The sequence below is a fragment of the Sphaeramia orbicularis genome, chromosome 6 (genome assembly GCF_902148855.1).
Source record: "Sphaeramia orbicularis chromosome 6, fSphaOr1.1, whole genome shotgun sequence".
NCBI classification, from domain to species: Eukaryota; Metazoa; Chordata; class Actinopteri; order Kurtiformes; family Apogonidae; genus Sphaeramia; species Sphaeramia orbicularis.
In genome coordinates, this window is record NC_043962.1 from 32,259,256 (window position 1) to 32,275,087 (window position 15,832).

Sequence of the window (15,832 nt, forward strand, 5' to 3'; positions counted from 1 at the left end):
TTTTAGCATACACAACGTTATGTCAAGGTAATCTATCAGCAGTTGAACACAACATAAGTAGCAGTGCAGATATGTGGGTGGTGTTTTCATTAACCCATAAAGACCCAAACAACCACTGGCCACCAAAACCATCTACCAATACAAAATGTTTAATACCTGTTGATCCATTAATCCTATCAATACATGTAAATAATTTGTGTAAAATGTAGTTCATCTTTTCATGGTCATCAGATATGACCCATTTAGATGTTCAGAGGCTCTGTAGTGAACGTGGAAACACCGTCATCTTCTACAACATTGATTCACCAGTAAAACCCATGGAGTTGGATCAATGACAGTGGATGGACACACTTGGTTTATGTTAAATTAATGATAAATTTTGTTGAAAAAGTCACATTTTCTTCATTTTCCTGTTTCTGATATTATGACAATTAACTAACCAGTAAATTAAACATGGAAAAATACCTGATTTTTATTGTAGAAATGCAAAATACAGAGGATAATATTATAATAAATGGTGATAAATCACGTAAGAAAAATTAAATACAGAGAAAAATTCATTTTGGAACTGCTGCAAAAGTCACACTGGGTCTTTATGGGTTAAGTTAGCATGTTATCTGAGGTAGCAGGACTACTTTTTTGAGCATGAATGGAAAGACGACTATCTCTTATTTGTGCCATTCTGGAACCCTAAGCTCAGCTGCCAGGGCTTCAAACTGGCTCCAGTACAAACTTGATGTGGACATCATCTCACTACATCCATTTTCATATCCTGTCTTTTGTCTGTATCTTTGATAATATTACAGTCATGGATCCAGCTGAAGACACAGATGAGGATGGACTTCTGGACTACGACGTTCAGATGATCATCCAGGAGTCATGTCAGATGAATCAGCTGACAACACCCTGCAGGTTGAACATGAACCAACTCAACATCAGGGTTTCACATTCTGGATTTTCCTAAACTGTTCCCTCACTTCTGTGTACATTTAGGAATGAATATCAGAAGCTGGTGGAGGTCATCAAACAAGGTAAGTAAAAAACTAAGGAGCTGTATAAGACACATATACTGTATGTCAGATCAGATATAACTGAAACTGTATCTGCAGGTGATGTGTTGGCTCTGCAGGAGCTCTGTGATTTCCCAGCAGCCTTCGGTCAGGTAGACAAGCATGGCTGGTATCCACTACACTGGGCTGCAGTTCAACCTCTGGTCCCGGTCCTGGAGACGGTGCTGTACGGTGGGTAAGAAGTCCAGAGTTCTACATCACAGGAGAGATTCCAACATGACTGGAGATGTGGATGGATGTCAGGATGGCTTTCTCAGAACATTGGAAGATACCTGCTCAATGATCAAACAGAATTCAAGGGAGTAATGGATGAATGTTTCTGTCATTCAGCATCTTTCAGGCTGACGCTAGAGGAACAAACATTGGAGGGTGAGACCTTCTTGACATCAGCAGTGAAAGCTGGATTGGTGGAAAATGTAAAGATGCTGTTGGAACATGGAGCCTCTCCTAACACCACCAACGCCAAGAAGGAATCTCCTCTGCTTTTAGGTTAAAAATGGAACAGAATCTTATGCCACGTTTCCACTGCGTGGTACCGGCTCGACTCGACTCAACTCGACTCAACTCAAGCCTTTTTGCGTTTCCATTATGTAACAGGACCTAGAATCTGGTACCCAGTACTAGTTTTTTGGTATCACCTCTGCCGAGGTTCCAAGAGATACTAAACTGTGATGTATAACACTGCAGACCACTGATTGGTCAGACAGTTTTCTCTGTGACCCGCCGTTTTACAAAAAATAGATGCGGAAGTTTACAGTAAATATAGCGGTACATTAATCCACATGATAACAGCCCAAAACTACACCATGGTTGGTCGAGGAGATTCAGTCTTTTTGTGCCAACGTAAAAATTCAGACGAGACAACACGCAACGAGCAAGTTTTCAGCAACTCTGAGCAGACGACATGGAAATAACGCGCCGCATCACTATGACGTCCAGGTACTGTAAAGTCAGTAGTATCCTGTAATGGAAATGGTCTCCAGGAATACCGAGTCGAGCCGAGCCAAGCCGAGACGAGCTGGTTCCACATAGTGGAAACGCAGCATTAAATTTTGACTGAGAGACAATGGGTCTGATAAACTCATAATCTGTTATGAACACAATTTATGGGTGGTCCAAGCCTGGCCTAGGAATCATCTGTAGTTGGCTGTAATCGGGCTTGCAGGTGTTTAATGAATTCAAGCCCATTGTACTAAAAAAATCCCATAAAGTTAAAGGAAAGTCATTGTTTAGAAGACTTCAACTCCACACTTCATTGTTGCGTCATGATCTTTTGCAGCAGTCAGATCTGGATGTCAGCAGATGGTTTCCGCCCTGTTAGTGAGAGGAGCTCGGGTGGGGCAAATTTGTCTGAAGAAATGGACGGCGATGCATGAGGCCTCCAAGGCTGGCTGTGTCCACATCATGGAGCTCCTGCTGAATAGAGGAGGTCAGGTGGCAGAGACGGACCAACATGGTGTGACTCCTCTGGGCATCGCTGCAGAATACAGCCACCCTGAAGTCCTGGAGCTTCTCATCAAACACGGTGATCCAGTAAAACTATTTACCAACTCTAGTCCTTCAGTCACAGTGAAACAGTTTCTCCATCTTTTTCAGATGTCAGTCCAGTGCGATTGGTTTGTGATGACTGTTGAATGTCTTTATTGTAAAATTTCCTGCTTTTACATTAAGGAGCTGATGTGAACGCTCAGGCACCAAATGGAGACAGCGTCTTGTACGATGCTGCAGGTTCCGGGAATCCAGACTGTATCAACATCTTGCTGCAGCACGGAGCAAACCCCAACATCCACAACTTGAGCTTCCAGCTGCCCATCCATCGAGCAGCGTATGAAGGACACTACCTGTAAGGCTGTCACACAGTCCACGAATCCCTATCTATATCCTCCTGAGATCCAGCAATGCACAGTGTCCTATATAGGGGACAAGAATTTCGCAGCTTTACTTAAAAAAAAGAAAAAAGCTGACCACTGCCAAGGACATTCCATAAATTTTTTTTTTTTTTTTAAAAACTGTGGCGCCATGGTATTACCAATAAAAATATTTTTTTAATATTAAAAGCTTCTTTCCTGGGCCTCAGGAGGACAGACTTGCTTATACAGTATATTGTCTCCTCTTTGTCCACTGTATCTCTTACCAGATTCCTTTTCTATGCTTTCTAGGTCTATTTTGGAAAGTGCTACATAAGTCAGTCATTATGCTGATGACATCCTAATATTCTTTTGCATTCTCACCTGTACAGCAGATCATCACAGTTCCAAGACACAAAGTAAATTCCTTTAAAAAATGAAGCCAAGCCTTCTAAAACCAAAATAAAGTTCTTTTCAGTACTGTCAGTGAGTGAAAGACAAGGCCCGATCTCCGACCTTTTATGAATACAGAAAAATACTTCATGTTAGTGTAGTGGTCGGGGTTTTACCGCCACCTTCTAGGGGTTATTAATTATTTCTATCTGGGGAGAACTGAGCGAGGCAGGATCCGGGTCCCCCTTACCTAATACTTAAAGCCTCAGTGCTCAAGAGTATGAGCAGGCTGTATCCTGTCCAGCAGCCTAGCCTTAGCGCAGCTTAGATTAGATGAGGAGAAGAAGGCTTCAGGATGTATCTAACCTCCGGTGGCAGCCTGAAGGGTGTGTGGTGTATGAGAGCTGGATGCTGAACTACTTTGACACCACCCCTATTTCCAAGATCTAACTGAACAGGCGAGGCGCCCCTACCCCCAGTTAGACAGAATATTATTAACAAGAAATGGTAACATTTATTACCACAATAATGAATAAAATAATAGCACGGTTTTAACCCATAATAACAAGGCTAAAGCAGTTTTTAAGAAAAAAACAATAAAAAAACAAAAAACAAAACAATATTCTCTTCCACAAATAGCCAAAGAGTTTCAATACACAACCTTACATTCACTTAGAACAACCTTTGAATCGCTTCTCAAGATAAATTTCACTGCGTGAGCTCTCATCTCTCTAAGACAGGGATTTAAGTTCTCCGTCACCACGACGGATTTCCGTCAAATGGAAAAATTGAGGGGGGAAAAAAGTCATATTGAAGTAACTTCCCTACGTGTTTCTCCGCGATCCTGTCCTGAGTCTGCTGTCCTGAATCTGCAGGTGTTTAACACAGGCACAGGGGGCTGATAGGTTTAACAGTGATGATAATAAGATGACTTCTTTATTTTTATGTCGGGAGGAGAGATTGATGACTATTTCTCTTTGGAAGGAAACGCTGCTCATTCTGTGCCTCAGAAACACATGGACAAGTTCAGCTTTACCGAAGTTCAGCCTCCAGACGCTAACTTTAGTTTAGTGCTAACAAGTAGCTTTCATTATGAAAGAACCACAGCGAAAAGGGAAGAAGACAGAACTGATCTACATGTACCTTCATGTTTGGGTTCATAGTTTATCTCCTCTTGCCGGTATATGACTTGTGTGTGTGTTTGTGTGTATGTGCCCTTCCCATGCATGCGGCTGTGCGCGCCGCGGCCTTATGCGGTTACGCGCCCGACTGCATGAGTGTTTTATTTTGACCAGTTTAGCATCTTATTTCTATCTGTGTGGTACAGTACGAAGATAAAACTGAATGAATGAGTAACACCCTTGGTATTTGCAGTGCCAAAAAGCAGAAAAAATAAAAGATTAGTTGGTTAGGGTTACATTTACACAGACATTTTCCCCAAAATTGGGTTTGTTCTGTTGGGTTTCTGTAAATTCGCTTAGAGTCTGGATTTGACCAACTCTGTATATAAAGTGTCATAAGATAACTTTTTTGTTATCTGGCGCTATATAAATAAAATTTGATTGATTGAGTGATTTAATTGGTTTCCCCCTGTAAGTTGCTTTGGAAAAAAGCGTCTGCCAAATGCATAAACATAAAATTCATGTGCTGTTGGAGTTGGAGTTATGTTTTAGGAGTTCCTAAATTGTTAAATAAAAAGTTTTTCACTCATTTTTTACAGCAAGGTTTTCTTCTAGTTATTATTTTCACAGGTTTTCATACCCTTTAAAATTAACCAAAGAGCACCAAAATTGACCTGAAGCTTTAAAAATTTTCTGGGGAGGACCCCCAGACCTCCCCACCGATTCCACTCATGACATTTTTTCTATCCATGTTACTAATCTTCTACACCTGTACACTCTCCCATTCAGTGTGTTTTACAGTATTGCCAAATTTGACTATATAAACTTGTACACTACAGTAGTATTGTATTGCATCATTTTAAATAGTGGCCAATGATTTTGACCAGAAGAAAAATTTCAGTCAGATGAAAATTTTTTGCTTTAATCCCTGCTCTAAGACAAATAACATTCAGCTCCAATCACTTTCACTTAAGTCACCAAACATGTAACAACAAAGGTAAAACATATTCTGCTCAAACTCTTTCAAACAGGAAAAAATAACATTCTGCCGAGCAATTAACACAATGACAGAGTGGGTTTGTTGTGCAATAGATGTGTGTAAATGGAGAATGCACATGAAAGCAGTTCTGGTCCTCTCTCCATGCACAAACGTATGTAAGTTTGTGAATGTAAGCAGCTTCAGTTCAGTTCAGTCAAGCGTTGCGTGTGTGAACGTGTGAGTGTATGCGCTAGGTGGCAGTCTAGCGTCTCTCCCAGCACAAAAAGGTGTGTATGTAAATGTGTATTTTAGTGCGGCTTCAGTTCAGTTCAGTTCGGACCGCACTAATACACATGGATCAGTCAGTGAGAATGGTGGTGCGTGTTGATGTTACCCACAAACTGTCTAAGTTACGTCCAGAGTGTTGGGAGGATGGCAGGGTAAACCACATCTAAGACTTAACCCCGGACTCACAGAACAGATGCCAGCTCCTCCACTGGTCGGAGGGAAAACAGGAACTCAGGATAACAACGCCACTTGTAGCAGTCCAAGGGGGAGACGGTATTCCACTGTCAGCGCTCCACGGAGTGATTACACACTTGACTAAACGGAATCACGCCGGAGTAAAACTTTTAGACTATTTCGAGCGGTCTACGCGACAAACACGTACACTAAACGCACTTCTTAACACTCTTCCAGATGTCCTCATGGTTGTAGTCCATTAGCGCGCCGCCATTGTAACTCCACATGGCCGTCGCGGCAGGTAGCTTAGCCTCTATTCACTTCAGTGTCCGAACTACCAAAGAAAACGGGGTTTAAACGTAACAGTCTTACTGACCTCTCGCTTAGGTATCCACTAAGACGGTTCATTAAACCTTACTTTTTCTCCGGACTTCAGCACAGTGCAGCATTCGCACACTTACCACTCCGTTCACGGTGCTCCATCACGTCTCTCTCTGCCCGTGCACGCGTCACTTCATCGTTCACGAGAGCTCCCGTTCCTTAAAGGGACAGCGCAAATTTGCACCCGCTACATTAGCTGTGTCATCTGTTTAAGCCATAAAGACCCAAACAGCCACTGGCAACCAAAACCATCCACTGATGTAAAATAATGAATAACTCCTGAACCACTAAACTTCTCAATACTTTGAAATAATTGGTGTAAAATGTAGTTCATCTTTTCATGGTCATGAGATATGACCCATTTGGATGTTCAGAGGCTCATCTTCTACAACACTGACTCACCAGTAAAACCCATGGAGTTGGATCAATGACAGTGGATGGAGACTCTTGTTTTATGTTCAGCTGTTGGTATCTTAGCTGAAAAAGTCACTTTTCCTTCAGTTTTCTCTGTTTTTGATATAATAACCCTCAACTTTAATCTCAGCTTTTATGAACATCCACATTATCAGCAAATTAAATATAGAAAAATACCTGATTTTAACTGAAAAAAAAGCAAAGTACGGAAGATAATATTATAATAAATGGTGATAAATCACTTAAGAAAGAAGAGAGAAAAATTCATTTGGGAAGTTATGGATTACAAGATTTAAGCCAAAAAGAAGTTGAACATGTGGGAGAGATTTGTATCTGTAAAAAAGATTTGTAGCTGAAGAAAAGTTTTGAACACGTGAGAAAAAATATATGAGGTTGTAAAAATAATTTGTGCAAATGTAGACCATATTTGTATCGTTGGGAATGTTTTGTTCACATATATAACTAAATCTGATAGAGGCACAACTCTGCCACCCTCAGGTGCAATGCTGAAGTTACAAGTTACAAAACTGAAGTTACGGATCACCAAATACAAGTTACGAATTACGAATTTTGGCCTTGTTCTGATGTCCGAGCGAATAACCAATCAGAGTGTTATTCACTGACCTGCCAATCAACATTACCCCACCTATATGCCAATTTCCACCCGTCCCGCTCAAAGGTCCTGTAGTAGTGCCACCGAGTTTATATTTGATATTCAAATTTGTGCGGGAAATTTGGCGCTACTATTTGATTGGGTGGAAATTTGCATATAGGTGGGGTAATGTTGATTGGCAGGTCAGTGAATAATGCTATGATTGGTTATTGGACATCAGAACAAGGCCAAAATTCGTAATTCGTAACTTGTATTTGGTGATCCGTAACTTGAGTTTTGTAACCCGTAACTTCAGCATTACACCTGAGGGTGGCAGAGTTGTGCATCTATCAGATTTAGTTATACATGTGAACTAAACATTCCCAATGATACAAATATGGTCTACACTTGCACAAATTATATTTACAACCTCATTTTTTTTTTTTTTTTTTTTTACGTGTGTTCAAAACTTTTCTTCAGCTACAAATCTTTTTACAGATACAAATCTCATCCACATGTTCAACTATTTTTTTGGCTTAAATCTAATACCATAGGAAGTGACATAAAAGCAGCACTGGGTCTGTATGGGTAAGTGTCTTTTCAGTATTATAAAGCAGATTTTCACATTTTCTCCAATAGAGCCTTGAGGATTTTGATCCCGATCACCACTCGCCGGGCTCTGCGACTGTCTGGACAGAGTCCAGTCCACTCTGCTGCTGACGGAGGCCACACCCACTGCCTGGAGCTTCTACTGCAGGATGGTTTTGATGCCAACGCACTGTTAGCTCCTCACATCTCTGACAACTATGGAGACATGAGGAGAAGCCCACTCTACTTTGCTGTTTCCAACGGTGACACAGCCAGCACAGAATTACTGCTGAAGTCAGGGGCCAAACCTGACCTGGACCCGCTGCGCTGCCTCCTGGTGGCGGTCAGGTCCGGACGCTATGAGATTGTGAAGCTGCTGCTGACAGCCAAAGCAGATGTGAACTGTTACTTTACAGCCATTAACAACACAGTGTTTCCTACAGCGCTCTTGTACTGCCTGAAGGATGAGGTGATGATGAGAATGCTACTCAACAATGGATACAGCGCAGAAAATTGTTTCTGTTGTTACCACGACGATGACTGGGATGACCCAAATGACTCTATTTACTCTAAAAGTCAAGAGGAAAAAGCTGCTGTGAGTTATTATATAACTGTGCAAATACCACTACAGTAACATTTAACAGACTCGTGAAATATATAAAAGGTTAAGATGAGCTTTTTTAGGGCAGACTGGTGGAGCATGAGACCATGAACCACTACATCCTGGAATCGGCTTCTGTTATAATGACCTTTCCCATTCCAATCTCTGGTTTCCTCTAATTTCTGTAATGCCCTCTTCTAATGATAAATGTATCTCTCAAAACTAACAATTAAAAAGCTATATTTTCATTAGTGTTGTCATACTTGGGTTATTCCAATAGGGTTTGTATCGGTGCAGTAGTTAAAGTGTGGAGACCAGAGGAGGAATGTTCCACCGTTTGTCTACTCCAAACATTTTCTCATGATCTTTACATTTTTCTTTTAACTTTTACAGCTTATTTAGTGTTTTAGTTGAAAGAATATGTACTGTAATAGATTGAATTAAGTCACTTATTCACCTCTGAATGCGTGATTTGATCTAATCTTAAATATGTATCTGAGACAGAAACAACTTCAAGAGTAGGAATCAACACATCAAACAGGTTTATTTGTGTAGTAGCAACTAACCACACAAAATTTTGGATTTGGTGAAAAAAAAAAAAAAAAAATCTGTAATTCTAAAGGATATAATTAATTTAAATGGTCTGACGTACCAGCTTGTTTGATATTTCTACTAGTATGGCAAAACTTTAAAAGTTATTCCTTATATGGAACTGTGCTTCTGTGAGCTGATGAATTAATGAATACTTTCTTTTTCTTTCTGGTTCTAGTTCTGTGATTTCATCAGTGTTTCTTGGCTGGCGAGCCTGGCAGGCCGAGTTGTGTCGATCCTCCTTGAATATGTCGGTCAGGTTTCTCTCTGCGGTAAACTGACAAACATCTTGGAAAAACACAAGGAGTGGCCCCACATCCACACAACCATATGTGAGTAAACACAGAAATAAGTAGCTTTTTACTCTTATTTTTAACAAATCACACATTTAATTTGCACTAATAATAATAATGTTTATCAATACCACAGTACTGACTAACTTCAAGTGTGTGACTCAGTAAAGACCTGCATATACCCCCCAACAACAGAGAAATGAGTTTTCTCAAGGTGGTAAAAACAAGAGCAAAGTTAGTTCTGGTCACAACATTTCATTTGTCAGGAGAAACTCAAGTGCAGAACTCCTGAAAATTCTTAGGGCTCCCACTTTCCGCTTTTCCGTATTAATCGCGTTCACTTCAAATTTCTGACCGATCACACAACAGTTGTCGAACACCACACAAGAAAAAAGCTCTGCTCAAAAGCTGTGAGAAAGGAAAGTTATTATTCTTTTCTAACAGCCCTGGGACAGAGAACACATGTCTTGGTTCTTTTGCATGTATGCACAGGCTTTTATTTCCTAAATCAGTGGTTCTTAACTGGTCCGGCTTCATGACCCACTATCACCCCTCAGTGACAAACCAAGACCCAAACTGATAAAAGTTAAACTTCTCACATGTATTTAATCAAAACATGGTTTGTTTTGAACCTGAGATAATACAGAAGAGCACAGTATGAAAACACAGAAAACAAGTTTAATGATAAACCAAACTGACCAGCAGGTGGTGATACTAAAGAGGGAAATATTCCCTTTAACACTAAACATTTTAACCAACACTAAAAAGTACACTCAGTTAAAAATTAAAAGTGTATTCAATCACTTATTCAAGAATTAAACCCACTGAGGTTTTCTCTTCAGTGTAGGTAAGACCATATCTGATGTAGTCTGTGTCAGACCTAAATTTCACCATGATTTGATAGAACCTTTTGGTTCTACTCTTATGCTTTGGATTATCTGGTGTTAATTAGCATTATGGCGTATTACCACCGCCTACTGTTGGGGAGTGTGAATGGGCAGTGCTCAGCTCCATAAAAAATAAAGCACAGGATCAGTTCCTAAATCATCCAGTGTCTGTGGTGTTTTTTGCAAAATAAAAAGGTGCCTTTATTGGGGACTATTCTGACAGGGAGTCCAGTGAGTCAGGTCTAGTGAGCATTTCTCACAGTAGAATATTGTAAGTGGTGTCACACTGCATTTGTGTGCGTGTTGTGGTGATTAAGGATGTGTCAGTGAAACATGTAGTTCACTGGTGTGTTTTTAAAAAATGAACAACACTATAGCTCTGTTACACAGAGGAACAACATATCAGACAGTACTCGATGGAAGGATCAATACGTTGTTGGTTTGTTCTGCACATTAAGGTTTGACTTGGAAAAATAAAAACATATGATATCAACAGATTTACACTGGAAAGCTGCTTCAGTAAGCAAACAGAACGTGCTGCACACTTTTAATATCCCTCAGTCAAATATAATGTAAGATTCTGTTGAAAGTTACTGCCCTATAATTTAGATTAGACTGTCTTTGTGTCAAACTTATTACATACATACAGTCATGTAAAAAATTATTAGACCACCCTTGTTTTTTTCAATTTCTTGTTCATTTTAATGCCTGGTACAACTAAAGGTACATTTGTTTGGACAAATATGATGATAACAACAAAAATAGTTCCTAAGAGTTTAATTTCAGAGCTGATATCTAACCATTTTCCATGTTTTCTTGATAATAACCAATATCACTTCAGTTCTTACATCAATAGTTGTACTGCCAAAAACAGTGCTTTTAGGCATTCCATGTTTTGTTTTCTGTCTGTTTTAGTCACATGATACACACAGGAGGTAGTACTTGATTGCATAACCATTATTTTTGATGACTTTTGATGGTGTAATAATTTTTTCTGCGACTGTATTTGAAAATACTCAGATATTATAACTGTACAAGGCCATTTGACCTTGAAAAAGTAGGTCAAGGTCACTGATTTTCAGTAGGCTTCTGCTCCATGCCAAGATACATCCACAGTATAAATGTGGTGCAGATAAATGCATTCTTCAGATAATGTGATTATGTTGTTGAATGGACAGACAACAAAACAATTACAATACCCCTTTGGCTGGATGTTGACCGAGGGGAAAAAACCAAGTGGTGTATCTGCTCCTGCTTTTTTGGTCAGATGACATACTTCGTCCTGTTTTGTGTGGTCCAGATAACCCTCGATCTCTGTCGCACCTGAGCCGAGTGGTGATCAGGAGACACTTGTGCTACAGCCGCTTGGCGTCCGTCGAACTGCCCAACAGGCTGAAGGACTACCTGCTGTTCAAAGACAAGGATCTGTACGCCAAAATCGTCTGCAAAGAGGACTGAGGGAAGGCGTTTTAATCTGACATACCGAGTCTTAAACACCAGTAAAGTCTTGTCTGTGTCCTACTATGTGACTGGTCTGTGCTGTATCAGGGGTTTCTGCTGTGTTAATGGGCATTAATGAAGTATATCATCATTACAGTGTAACCTCAGTGTGTTTCAGGTGTTAAAGTGTGGACTCAGTAAGAGAGTGAGTGAGACCAGGGTTATACATTATTAGAATATTTCACACAAAAGCCAGCATTTATTATTACAGTCACTTTTTGGTCTTTGTTTTTTTTAAAGTGCTCTTATACTAGTCAATAAAATCCACCACTTAGAGATATAGGATGTTGGAGGAAAAGAGATCTGATTACTTGTGAATATATTTGTATATTTCATTAAACTTCTGTATAATTATGATATATTGTCTGAGAATTGTGATTTTTCGCAGATATGCACCATGTCCGGTATGAGTTTATCTGTTAACCCATGAGCTGCTGTTGCCATGGATTAGATAAAGTCAAACATGTGCATTAACAAAAAAAAAAAGAAGAAAAAAAGAAACACTAGAAATACATTTGGCATTTTCTTATCATACTTTTAAGTGGTTTGCAGTTATGTATTGATTTGATCTTGGCATATTTAGGAGGGATTCATCTATGAGCAGACCCCCCATTTTCCATATTACCCCATATTTCATTGCAGGTAGACTCCAGTTTTAGCATTTCTGTCTCCTACTATATTGAACTGTGAGACTGGAGTTATTATTCCCCGATTTTAAAAGCCCAGACTGGACAAAACAAACACAGGATCGGATGATAACCTGTCAAATTTCTGTGGCATTGATCTTCAGATGTCTTCATCCTGCGGCTTCACCACCAGATGTCAATAAACATCATAAATTGAACCTTTTAAACAATAGTGGCATAGAATAGAGACAATAAAAAACACAGTATAAAATAAGTGCTTCTTCTTCTTCTTCTTTTTCTTCTTCTTCCTCTTCCTCTTCCTCTTCTTCTTCTTCTATTATTATTGTTGTTATTATTGTTATTATTATTATATATCATTATGACTATTACTGTTACCACCTTATTATAACTTTTATGCTGTTTATTAAACTATACATACATACATACATACATACATACAAGGTGGGGAAGCAAAATTTACAATGAACATTTAGTTGTTTTTTCTCAGCAGGCACTACGTCAATTGTTTTGAAACCAAACATATATTGATGTCATAATCATACCTAACACTATTATCCATACCTTTTCAGAAACTTTTGCCCATATGAGTAATCAGGAAAGCAAACGTCAAAGAGTGTGTGATTTGCCGAATGCACTCGTCACACCAAAGGAGATTTCAAAAATAGTTGGAGTGTCCATAAAGACTGTTTATAATGGAAAGAAGAGAATGACTATGAGCAAAACTATTACGAGAAAGTCTGGAAGATACTATTAAAGAAGAATGGGAGAAGTTGTCACCCGACTATTTGAGGAACACTTGCACAAGTTTCAGGAAGCGTGTGAAGGCAGTTATTGAGAAAGAAGGAGGACACATAGAATAAAAACATTTTCTATTATGTACATTTTCTTGTGGCAAATAAATTCTCATGACTTTCAATAAACTAATTGGTCATACACTGTCTTTCAATCCCTGCCTCAAAATATTGTAAATTTTGCTTCCCCACCCTGTAGATACATACATACAGTTATAATAATAATAATAATAATAATAATAATAATAATAATAATAATAATAATAATAATAATAATAATAATAATTATTATTATTATTATTATTACCACCTTGCTATTTGTTTTTTCTACCTGTACTTTACAATGTGCAATTGCCTGTTTTTTTTTTCCAATACTGTTTTCTTTTTTTAGAGTTATTGTTTTGCTATTTTCTGGTTGTATTTTTTATGTGTATATTCGGTGTTTGTGCTGCTATCGAATCCTCAATTTCCTGAGGGTTTTGCCTGAGGGATCAGTAAAGTTCTGTCTAATGTAATGTAATGTAATGTAATGTAATCTAATCTAATCATGTCTTTGCAAACTATTACTACTACCTGTTCATCTGACTGACAGCTGTTGGTATAAAACTATTTTTATACCACTTTTGGTCTACAAACTTCTGCCCTAAGGGAAGAAACTGAGCTCCACTAAGTTGGGAGCTGTCAGTTAAAAATGAGCTGGTTATTCACTGTAACCATTCAGCCTTCGACACTGGACCATTTGAGAATTAGATTCAGTGAGTTTCTGATTTTTAACAATGTTCAACCCATGACACCAGAGCTGAATTTAATAAAAGGCCAATAGAATAAGGTCATCATACCTTTGTCTTCACTGAAGAATAACAAAAATAATGAGTAAAATTATAAAATATTGAAGTTCAACAACAAAAATCAGCTAGTACTTACAAGTATACAAATTATTCTCCTATTATTAATATTCAATTCGTATTAAAACTGACTCTGGAAATTGGAGGGAGGTCTATTTTCATGTTATTATGAGGAGGTGTGGGCTGCATCCCCTAGCTGACAGACTGTGAAAAGAAAATCAATTCTAAATTTAACCTTCTGACCTACAGACAGAAAAAAACACAACAGTGTGAGTCCAAGTTCTGGCAGGTTCATTGGAGAACCTGATAACAGACAAAGGTCGCAGGTTGAATGACCATCAAAGGTTGGACTAAAGTAACCCCTTAAAAATAAGAAAACAGTGACATGGGATGGATTATCTCTGCAGGTGGTGTTATCTCTGTGAACTTAATTATTCATAGACATGAACTGAAATAGCTGTCGGTGAAGATGGAGATCTCACTTGTAATTAATTCTCCAGTTTCACTCGTTCAGCGTGTTTGTCTTTCCTCTCCGTCCGGACTGCCCACTTAGATGCTTATCGGTCATAATCCAGGTCAAAGGTGAAATTTACAACAGATTTAGGATCAGAATGGTGTTATGTCACTCAGAGTCTTTTCCCTTCAGGCATGTAACATGATACAGCTCCAACTATCAGCTTGTTAAACATGCTTAGTGATGGATGCAGCTCAGTTACCGTGGAGACCAAACAACAAACCACCATCCTGCACGTTGAAGTGAGGATGGTGAGGGTATAAGGATTCTGTTGGGTTTCTGTAAATTGACTTAGAGTCTGGTTTTGACCAACTCTATATATAAAATGTCAAGAGATAACTTTCTTGTGATCTGGCGCTATATAAATAAAATTTGATTGATTGAGTGATTTAATTGGTTTTCCCCTGTAAGTCGCTTTGGAAAAAAGCGTCTGCCAAATGCGTAAACATAAACATAAACATAAACATAAGGGGAACATGGACATCAGTACAACAGCCCTGCAGCATACAACACACACACTGCATCTGGACAGATTTATGGTTTGTGGTATTGAAGCTCACTCAAACCTAAGATTTAAAGTAAAATAAAATACAATGTGGTCCAAAGAAATGAAAACAAGTGCCATTATTATAAATATGAAATAAATACTGATGTTATGTTACCTTCAAAACACTATTTCACAGTTACTATTGAAAATAACCTCTAAATTGTCCTGAGATTCAACAATGCATTTTTGTCTTGTACGGAAGCCGAGAATGGCCATGGATTTACACATTATTTTATGGTCATTATTTCATGATAACGAATTAATTTATTTCGTTATTTCGTTATAGAGAACCATATACAGAACTCAGATGCAAGCAGGTTCCACATCCTCCACATCGCAGCCTTCAAGAGCTGCCGCTGACATGTGATGTACAGAGCAGAATACACATTCAACAACAACTTACCAGTAAGTTACAGTGACTACAAAAAAATGAACTTTGTTATCTCAAGAAAACAAATTAATGTATTTTGTTATCATAAGAAACTGACCTTTGTTTTCTTGTGACAACCAAGGTTATTATCGTTAAAGAAAACTAACGAAATAACGAAAACTAGAATTGTAAAAACATTGTTGTGAACTGAAATAAATAAAAACTATAATAAACAGAAAAAAACGACAACTAACTGAAACTGCATTGTGTGCTTACAAAACTAACTAAAATGGATAAAAATTATGGATAAAATTTCCTTCATTTTTGTCTTTGTCAATGTCGGATTGATACGAAATCGATTTATTTCACTCTAGCAATTTTATCTGCAGGCACCATATG

The 15,832-nt window shown here is 38.5% G+C and overlaps 2 protein-coding genes across 3 annotated transcripts in view; one reads left to right on the forward strand and one right to left on the reverse strand.

The window, feature by feature from the left end:
* Nucleotides 1-808: 808 nt before the first annotated feature.
* asb15a (ankyrin repeat and SOCS box containing 15a) lies at nt 809-12,078 on the forward strand. Of its 2 annotated transcripts, none has more exons than XM_030137643.1 (9): nt 809-912; nt 994-1,031; nt 1,110-1,241; nt 1,401-1,559; nt 2,350-2,595; nt 2,742-2,913; nt 7,899-8,442; nt 9,218-9,371; nt 11,520-12,078. In XM_030137643.1, exons 1-9 carry the CDS (start codon nt 809-811, stop codon nt 11,675-11,677), a joined length of 1,707 nt encoding a protein of 568 aa, XP_029993503.1. In that variant the 3' UTR covers nt 11,678-12,078. The 2 variants fall into 2 exon arrangements, with proteins under 2 accessions (XP_029993503.1, XP_029993502.1); XM_030137642.1 differs by having other exon boundaries at nt 902-912; nt 1,110-1,245.
* A 2,941-nt stretch (nt 12,079-15,019) lies between these two features.
* Nucleotides 15,020-15,832, reverse strand: part of wasla (WASP like actin nucleation promoting factor a) — a 30,087-nt gene continuing 29,274 nt past the window's right edge. The window contains exon 12 of the transcript XR_003935706.1: nt 15,020-15,034. The gene's annotated coding sequence lies outside the window, so the exon portion shown is untranslated. The remainder of the gene's footprint in view (nt 15,035-15,832) is intronic.

Excerpts from the sequence above, each read along its gene's own strand:
- asb15a (XM_030137643.1), top strand. The coding sequence starts at position 809 with ATGGATCCAGCTGAAGACACAGATGAGGATGGACTTCTGGACTACGAC. Across the intron at positions 1,032-1,109 it reads GGTGGAGGTCATCAAACAAG|GTGATGTGTTGGCTCTGCAG; the intron begins GTAAGTAAAAAA and ends CTGTATCTGCAG. Across the intron at positions 1,560-2,349 it reads GGAATCTCCTCTGCTTTTAG|CAGTCAGATCTGGATGTCAG; the intron begins GTTAAAAATGGA and ends GATCTTTTGCAG.